Below are 10067 nucleotides of genomic sequence, written 5' to 3' on the forward strand. Positions count from 1 at the left end.
AGCAATTACTTGAAGACCAGGTATGATGTTTGTTTAGCTCACTGTATGCAGGGACTGGGCGTGTTTTAATAGCATTGTTGAACAAACAATGACTTTGTAAGCTTGTTTGAACAAGCTTGAGTTCAGTGGCAATGGAATCTATCTTGACAACTAAAGGCGAGTGTCTAGCACTCCATTACAAATGCTGTCAACATAAAATGCACAACAATGAGCTCACGCATGACACTTGCGTGGTACATTTTTATTTAATTAGATGTAATTCTTGTGTGGTATAAAAATTCGTCATTAATAAAATTGAAAAGCATATTTGGATCACTTGCTGAGGCAAAGCTACAAAGAAATAATATTATTCAGCAAAATTTAAAACTACCATGTATTTAATATGAGATATAGAGTTACAGCTGGATGTATCAATTTAGCTGAAATGGTTAAGAAAAAACAAAATGTTACGCTTGTGCGGGAGGAGGTGCAATGCTGACATTAGCTCCAGGTCTTCCTCGAGAGTTTGAGCTGGAAGAACTGGGACTTCCAGCTCGAAGAGAAGCACCTGCACTGGATGCTAGAAAAGTTGGCGTGGTGGTAGTAACTTGACAAGACACCTGACAAAGACCTTTTCCCCGGCTCGCTCCGCTCTCATACCTCCTGTTCAATCCGATGTATGTTGGCCGCTCATTTGGCTCAAAAAAGTTGGGATGGCCAACTTCAAAGTAATGCGCAGGAAAAGGGTAGTAGAAAGACAAATGATCTTTGCGGAAGTTGTAATAAGTCCAGCTGAAATAATACACTCTGTGTAGTCTGTACAGTTTGAGAACAGCGCGTTTATCAACCAAGAAGCTTGAAAACATATTAGCTTTTTATAAGAGTTTATTTATAACATTAATTATTTAAAAAGTGTACATGTGCATTGTACATGTAAGCGTGTTGCATGCACATGTGAGTCTACTGCATGTACATGAAAGTGGATTACATTAGATTTCTGAGGGTGTTTTATGATTATGCCAAATAATTGTCAAATGATTCATGCAAATGCGTTTTAATTTTGATTGAATTTTTAATTGTCAGCGTTTCTCAATAATATCACACGCATACTTGATTAAATAACAATTCCAAAAGAACTTTGCTTTGAATAGAAAAACATCAAATCTGATAGCTCAGACATTGATATCTGCACTTATCTTTTTGAAGAGCATGTAAGAATGTGTGTATATATCTCAAGTAAAACAAGGGACTTACCTGCTGCCAAACTGCTTGTGAGCATCACTGTATGAATAAAAGTTGAACCCATAAGTACTAGAGGAAGAAGCCAGCTCAGGGGCAATAGTTGTATCAGACCCATACTGCTCCACATAAGCCGTACCCGATGCTAAAACACATATTTATGTATTGGAGCAATCTGCAAAGTACATGTAAGTGTGTTTTCTTACCTTTACAATTATTAGTAAATTTATTTTATTTTTGATTGTTTATGACTGGTTGATTAATTATTATCGATTATTGCCAACAATTATTATCAAACAATTAATTATTAAAATTTAAAGATTATCAATTGATAGTTAATATTGATTATTGATTGATTAACAAGGCGAAAAAGTAATGATTTTTGTTTTACTATAGCTTATGCTAAAATGATGAATTGAATGATAAAAATATTAATAATTAAGATCTTCATTTACAAAACAATAAATCCAATCCACTATAATGACAAATTAAATGAATTTACTGATAAAGTTATTATTTTTCATAAAAAACTAAAAGGTTTTTATTTCCTAATACTTTTTTACAATTTTGAAATAGTACTGTACCTGCATAGTTAGCAGAGTCATGAGAAATGGTGTAAATGTATCTATTAGATTGAGGGTTGTTGGTTACAAAGTAACACTCAAAGCCATTAGGTCCTCCCGGTAGCTCCACTCTCAGCCTGAAACAGAAACCAAACAAGTTACATGTACCAGCAGTGTATTATGTCAAAAAACCTAAGTATATATAGTGATTTATTATTATTGATTTACTACTTTTGAGTCTAATATGACTAAGCATATTGCTATTGTAACTATAAAATAACATTTTATCAAACTCAGCTTCATTCTTTAATACCAAATATATTTTTTAACCAGTGGTTTGATTTTATTTTTTAACATTTCAGGTTAAACTTAAAGTTGAATTTAAATTTTCATCTGACAATATTAAAAAATTATGAGCGCTTGTTTGGAAAACAAAGCTTTTTTATTTATCAATTACTTCAAGCATCTTCAAGCAACTATAACATTTACTCGTAATCAGAAATTACATTTATGATTTTTACTTTGTTAATTTTAATAAATGTGTTTATATACACATAACTCTTAATGGGCTCCATTTTAGCCAATTTGCAAAAATTGCTTTCACATAAAGTTTGAAAAATAGTTTTGTTAAAAATATTCAAAAAACAGCATTCAAAAATAAGAATGCACAACTAAAAAGCTAACAAAGTCTAAACTTAACTTTAAGATCAATTTTCTTCTAATAAAAAATTCATTGTACCATGAAAGTTAAGACTGTTTTGGAAACTTTGTTGATAAAAATAATTAACAATAAAGGTTCACAGTTATGCATACAAGCTAATTTTGCTTACCTATTCTCGCAATCAAATTTTACAGAGAGATGCACACAAATAGCTTACTGGTAGTTACGACGACAATCCGAGCTGGTACCAGGAGAGCTAGCTTGAGGTGTGAAAAAAAAGTATGGTCCATTGACATCACAGCCATCACCAGTTTGAAGGTTGCAGTTTACTGATTCCTGCGCATTTATCAACTCTGAAATAAAGACTTGTGATATAAAATAAATATAACAATAATATAACAATAATATAACAAAAAACTATCATATGGTGAACTATTAAGGCGCAACATTTATTGAATGAAATATTTCTGTCAACATTTCAACGGAAATCTCGTTTATATAAATTCAACTGTAATTAACAATTTGAAAATCCTCAAACATGGTGCTATATAATATATTATATATATAGTATATAGCTAATATATAATCTATATGGTAGATTACTATCTTAAAATAACATATTTATATGTGTATCTCAATAATGGTCTGCATTCTGTCAGTTCATCTGTCCACTTATAGTGATATACCAAAAGTTTTAGAAATTAAAAATTAGCTGTAAACCCGCTTTAAACTTCCACCCTCTTGCTCTGTATACATGCATTTATCCAATATACTGTGATGTTGAACTGGACATACTGTCAAACAAATTGGGCACATACTTATGCCAAGCTTTCATGGTTTCACGCCCAACACCGCAGCTGGTGTCACACGCAAAAGCCATACCAGAAAAAGGGTCTGCCCATAGGAGAATAAAAATAGTTGAGCTCACTTAGCTAACAATACCATTGCAATAGTACACATGTAAATCGGTATTTCACACTACAGAGGGTACAGTATAAAATACAGAGAAATGAACACAGTCTTAAATAAAAAATGGTATCCAGAGCCAAACACCTTTATTTAAAGGGTAGAATAGAAAGTGCTGTATTTTTTGGTATTAACATTTTTTCTATACAAAAACATTTTTTATTACCGGGGCAACGCCAGGCATTCAACTAATATATATATATATACATATATATATATATATATATATATATATACAGTTAAACATGGATAACTCGTCCACGGATAGCTCGAACACATGGTTAATTCGAACATTTCCTTTGGTCTGTTCCCACGTAATGATAAATTGCTATAGATAACTCGAACTCAACACTGTTAATTCGAACTGTATTTTTGCCCAACGGCTACCGAAACGGTTGTTATCGCTTTAGAAAATCCCTTTTTTCACAGCCATAGAGGTAAACTTCATCTTTTCGTAGTTCATAAGCGTCGTTATTACCACCATCGGCAAAATATTTTTGTCAACGACTTTTCTAAAAGTTTGGTGAAATTTGATTTATACCGCGATACGATGAATAGCACGGGCTAGCCGGGTCACGCGCGCAAGGATTTTTGCCAAGCACATACAAAACAAAAATCGCATGTTGTTTTGTATGTGCGTGGCAAAAATCCTTGAGTGCGTGACCCGGCTAGCCCGTGATGAATAGTTTTCCGACGTTGATTCCGTGTTGAATCAACGTCGGAATGTTGAATGTTTAAAATGTCTTAAAAATTGTGTAATTAAACGTATACGTTGTCTGAGCTACAAAAAACTATTCATCGTTTGACCTAAACACAGAATATGTGTGTACATTCAATAAGTATCTATTAAAAAAGCGTGAGTGATATAGAATGTACCGTAAAACCTCGTAAAACTTCTAATTGAACTGCCTCGGAGTGTTGCTCTTAACGAATCCCAGGTAAAGTAAGGTAATCTACATAAACTTTAAGAAAAAGCGGCAAAATTGATCGTGGGTAAAACCCCAAAAGAAAAAAATGTCTTTTCTTTTGAGCATTTCAACAACGATCAAGTTTTGCCAATGTCAATCTGAAAAACGTCCTGGCAATAACATCACCTCAAACAACAAACCAATCTCAAGTGATAGAAAAATCTTTATACTTTTTCATGAAAACGTTTTAAACTTTACGTTAGAAGCATTTAATTTGAAACAAGCCATTTGTGCTTTTGATTTATAATATAGTTTGTATATGTACATGTATCTACTAATAAATAAGTAAATATATGGACTTGTGACAGTGCTCTGTTAACTTGAACGCTCTGATAATTCGAACACTTTTGCTCGGTCCCTTGAAGTTCGAGTTATCCATGTTTGACTGTATATATATTACTAGTTGAATGCCAGGCATTGCCTTGTAATAAAATGTTTTGGAGAGCGAGTTTGTTGATACTAAAATATATGTATATATACTGAAATGTATCATACTTAGAACTAAAACCAGATTGCTCATCATAGAATGTACCAGTATAAATTAGAGTTGAAGTCTACAGTGTAGGGATTGCACTAGCAAAGCTAAAAACTGTCAGTAGCTGTAAAAAGATAAGTGAACTATTTAACTTTCTAATTTATATATGCATAATTAATATCATAAAGTTAATTCTGCTGCTCTTTAGGCATTAAACTAAACTGATTTGAATTTCTGTAAAGACATTTGTGTTTTCATTAGGCACTTATCTAACTAATCTTTTTAGTAATCTCAACTGACCGACAACAATAAACAACATCAGTCAATTTCTAATAAAAATACTAAAATGTATTTGATTAAAATTAGAAAAAAAATGATGTTAAAAATTCCATCAAATTTTCCAAATTATCTTGGTAAAAAATTAAATAGCAGTCAAAATACACTTAGCATTCAACTATACAAAGAACTGCTTCTACAAAACTGTAATTATAGTATATCCGTTAAGCTATACTCACCAATAGCAGACAATGCAACAACTACAATGAAAAGCTTCATCTTTGCTGTTTCTTCAGATACTGAACAGAGTAGACTCGCAAACCCTTATATACCTTTCTTCATCCTTATAGCCAGAAACCTTAACTAGTCACTATTACTTATTTGAACCCACCTCCGTAAGCTTTTAATATGCCGTTGAAGGCCTCAGTCTACTTGATAAGGATTAAAGTCATTAATCATATTCATGTTTGCTATCAAAGAAGACTGATAAACTGATAACCATTAAAGCGGAATGTATAAAGCTTATGAGGAAACAGGATGATATCATCTTTGAAAACGGAGTTGAGCGTCTGCCTGGGCTATCGTCTATAACCAGTAGTTATATATTGTAACTGCTCTGGTTATAAGGAAATGTAACTTAAAACTGTAGAAATAGATCATGAAAAGGTTTCCTGAGGATGCCTTTTTGCCCAACTATGAAAAGCAGAGCAAGCTAATAGATTGGTACTTGGTACGGTTAAGTACACCTTTAAGTTTTAAGGTTATGGCAAGGCTAGATTCATGTTGCAGCATTTACCTGTCTTCATAAAGAAGCTGAGGTATCTAATTGAGTAGCTGATCTTAAACTATTGCTTGAGCAAATGCAAAAATCTGCTTTTATAATAAAGACGGCTGTGAACTAGCATTTAGCTGAGTTTTGTCAGTACAGTTTCAACTCTGAACAGTTTGTATTTTAAAACTTTTATTCAGTTGACCAAATTGAGAGGTTTTAATTGAAACAGAATTATGATATCATTTTAGTTAAAATTGATTTAAAATTAATTTAAAATGCTAATTGCTAAGTTGAGAATTGTAAAATCAGTTGGCAGCTCTTTTCAAAACTTTGCTTCTGATATGCTGCCATTTTGAAAAGATTTACTGTTAGCGAAAAGCTGCTAAACATGGATCAGCTGTAGTTCGTAGTTAGTGTGCTGGCAAGTAATCAGTGAATCACAGTAGGACCATTGGAGGTTTTAGGAGGCAAAGTATTCATAAATGGAAATGCATTTAAAATGAATCTATATATAATTATGCACAATGATATCTGATATCAACTCTTGCATATTTAAAGATAAACTAACACAACATTTTTAGTACAAAAATTAATTTTATAAGAAAGTATCAGTGTTTTTTATTGTTTTTGATTGTTTTTGATATCTGATGTGATTTTTCTGCCTAGATGTTTCAAGATTGAGTAGACAAAGCCTGATTGCAGTTCAAACACACAGAAACAATATATGTACAATATGATGTCACCAGTTGGTTTTGTTGCAGTAGTTGATATGACTATTGCGTCCATGATGCAGCATTACGCAATTCAATTATATTGGTCTCTTCACAATTATGGAAACCATACATTTGCATTAGTTGGAACATTCTAAGCTCCAATCAAGTTTCGGTAATTTTAATGTTTAAACATCCGAGCAGTAAGGTCATCTCAAACAACAAAAGCTATTCCAAATGATTAAAAAAATCTTGACAATTTCGATAAATTCCAAAGAAAGCTCAACGCAAGTTATTTTTAAGTGACCAGTATGTTGATTATTATTGAACAAAACATTTTACTGTTTGTACACTGGTACCACTTTTTTTTATTCACGATTCAATTAAATTTGTTTTTAGATTACGCTTCTAAATTTGCCTACACAGCATTCTATGTCTAATATACCTACCTATATATTTATATATATATATATATATATATATATATATATATATATATATATTTCTCAAAGTATGCTTGTGGATCTCTCTGTCTGTCATTCCGTCTAAAGCTATAGCTAAAACGCAAACTGATTATTTTATTAATGTGGCAACGTGTTACGAAGCCCCTATTAACTAATATTTTTCAAAAGGTTGAATTTAAAGTTTGAGTTCAAAGCCAATTATTTTCATGCGGACAATTATATCGTCTCTATATTGCCGTATTCAAAGTTTTAATAGTAAGCTTTTTGTGAAACAGTAACCTTTTTTATACACACACACATGCGCACACATGCACACCCATGCACGCACACACACAACTCTTTGCAAAAATTGTTATTATTAATTCTACCTATTCAGGATTGTTATAGTTTTTTCTTGTTTTGTTTTAATTGTCTCATTACCAAATAATTTTTAATGGCAATCAATACAAAACCGATTTAATTTAGCTATTACTTACTAATTATTTCACATCTACATCTAAACCTTTTCATGGAATTAATTTGTGAAAAGTTGTTTGACCTGCACGAAGCCCTTTTTTCATGATATTAAGTTTAAAAGTGGTTTGACAAAGTTTGAAAGCCTTTAGTTGTTCTTATTTTTTCTCTTAAAGAATTTCAATTACACAAAACACTTTCCTCATGATATGTAGTTTAAAACTTAGAACGGCAAATACTGTTACATGTTGAATACAAATCAATTGTCTGATCAAATACCTTTTAATCTTCATTGCACCAATGAGTCTATTCTATAGTTCGCTTAAACCCAAATCTTCTAAACTTCTATAAACCTGTTGGGGGCGCTTACACAGCGCCCTCCAAACCCCCAAATGTTCATAACTAGTCGCTTAACATTGGCCGCCCCAACTTGCAACTAGGGAATTATTATACAGGCCTGTTATACACATGATTTTTAATGCTTGTACATTAGTACATTTTCTTTATCCAAGATTCTATTAAAGTTGCTATTAGATTACTTTTCTATACTTCTAATAAATTGCATGTCGTATCTGATACACCCATATACACATATAAAAGCATTAATACTGTGCATCCATCAGATAGCCACAGTCATGTGTATGTATAAATGTGACAAGTGCACATCTGCAATTAATACTAGGTTATATAATATATGAAGTGAGCTACAGCTTACGCAAAGGTTTGGAGCTGTCTTCTGTCTTCTACTAAACAACTATAACACTGAAATATTTCTAGTTTTAGATGTTCGTTGATGGCTTACTATTCGATCGGTTCAGCTTAAAGGTGTGGTCTGAAAGTAGGTTACTTAAATTAGTTGTGTTATTTGGCTATTAAACAAATAATATTGATTATTTACTACCAGATGTTCAACTGGTAAAGCCTGCTAACTTGTTTAGTAAATACTGAGTCATTCAGAACAAATATAAACAATTACTCAAAATGAAAGCTAGCAGTTTCAATGCAAACTGCTTCTTTAAATAGAAAATGTTTCTTTTCTGGCAAATCTTAGCTGCATAAATAGTTATCTAGTATTTTAGCATTTGACAGAAGTTTTTCTCAAGTTTTTTTGAAATCTTATTCAGCTAAAGCTTGCTAGACTTTACAGCATTGTACATTAACCTTGATATAACAGACGTTTAACTGTGGTTAACTTCAACGTCATAAAATTTTTAAGCGTTCTACTAAACCAAGCTTCAAGGAAACTATTTAAAATCAAAGGAAATTAAAAATCCACAAGTAGGAGTTAAATTAGTTTTAAATGTCTTTTTGCCATAAAAAAACTCATTTCTGAAATTTCAAAGCTAATTTATTGACTTTATATTGCATTCACATGCAAGTTGATTTGTTTAATCTTTGGCTGTCAAAAGGCGATAACAGTGTTTGTAACTTTTGTGCACTCCTCAATTATAGCTTTGATACATAATTCCCGTCTCGACATACCAGCGGCAGAAAGATTATTTCTCTTAGAGAAATTTTTACAAGGACTTGTATACTCTTGACTATGTATTTTGACTCACCTCACTTCTACCAATCACATCACAAAACCTATTAAAATCCCCAACTTGCTCATGTCTGTGGAATATTGCAAAACCCTGTGTAAACCACATCTAGAGAGTTTGTATTTATTCTTCCACGCACATGAGTGACATCGTCTTCTATTTCGAGACACCAACATACTACAACCGCCATCATATGTTTCAGTTCATGATGGTTTTGTTAATACGACATTCAATTCACCATCTAAACTCCTCTGTATTACTAATAGATTATTAGTTTGTACAACTTTTCTGTCCAAGTCACTCAATAATTCCGGATTTAGACTTTCAGTTCCCTATTCTGATTCCTTTGTAATACCTTTAGATTACCATTTTTAAAACACTTGTTAAACTTACTCAATAGTGCCTGATTTTTGTTTTACGATTTTATGGTTTTGACATGTAATTAAAAACCTTATCTTGTTGATGATATTGAATACTAATAAAAGTTAAACAGCCATCTGCAAATAATGCATAGGTAATGAAAGCAAAGAATTTAAACAATTTGACAAAAAAATAGGCTACAGATCAGTTTTCTCGTAAGAGCAGCTGTTAAATATTTACATTGTCAATCCGATAGTTCACTTCAGTGGACCTTCAAAACAAGATCCAAGGAGACAAAATTAAATGATTTCTGATAAAAATTATTTGCTGTTATTTGGCTATTGAGCAAACAATATTGATTATTTACTACCAGATGTTCAACTGGTAAAGCCTGCTAACTTGTTTCGTAAACACTGATTAATTTAAAACAAATATAAACAATTACTCAAAATGAAAGCTTCAAGCAATTTGCTGCTTCAAATAAAAATTCTTCTCTTTTGGCGAATTCCGGCCGAATCAATAGTTATCTAGTGTTTTACAACTTTGAAGTTTTTGTCTAATTTTTGAATTTTTATTTAACTTGCAAAATGCCACAGTATTATAAATAACCTTTAATAAAACAGATTTTCAGTTGTGGTTA

At 31.9% G+C, this 10067-nt stretch overlaps 1 protein-coding gene across 1 annotated transcript; it reads right to left on the bottom strand.

Moving 5' to 3' along the window:
- Positions 1–222: 222 nt before the first annotated feature.
- Positions 223–5491, bottom strand: LOC137396334 (uncharacterized). Its single transcript, XM_068082562.1, has 5 exons — positions 5367–5491; positions 2660–2795; positions 1803–1918; positions 1234–1363; positions 223–771 (listed from the first exon to the last, which is right to left on the bottom strand). The coding sequence occupies exons 1-5, from the start codon at positions 5404–5406 to the stop codon at positions 447–449; spliced, it is 747 nt and encodes a 248-aa protein (XP_067938663.1). The 5' UTR covers positions 5407–5491; the 3' UTR covers positions 223–446.
- Positions 5492–10067: the final 4576 nt, after the last annotated feature.

Source organism: Watersipora subatra, chromosome 5, assembly GCF_963576615.1.
Source record: "Watersipora subatra chromosome 5, tzWatSuba1.1, whole genome shotgun sequence".
Taxonomy (NCBI): domain Eukaryota; kingdom Metazoa; phylum Bryozoa; class Gymnolaemata; order Cheilostomatida; family Watersiporidae; genus Watersipora; species Watersipora subatra.

Excerpts from the sequence above, each read along its gene's own strand:
- LOC137396334 (XM_068082562.1), bottom strand. The coding sequence starts at position 5,406 with ATGAAGCTTTTCATTGTAGTTGTTGCATTGTCTGCTATTG. Across the intron at positions 2,796-5,366 it reads TGTTGCATTGTCTGCTATTG|AGTTGATAAATGCGCAGGAA; the intron begins GTGAGTATAGCT and ends TCTTTATTTCAG. Across the intron at positions 1,364-1,802 it reads TGACTCTGCTAACTATGCAG|CATCGGGTACGGCTTATGTG; the intron begins GTACAGTACTAT and ends TATGTGTTTTAG.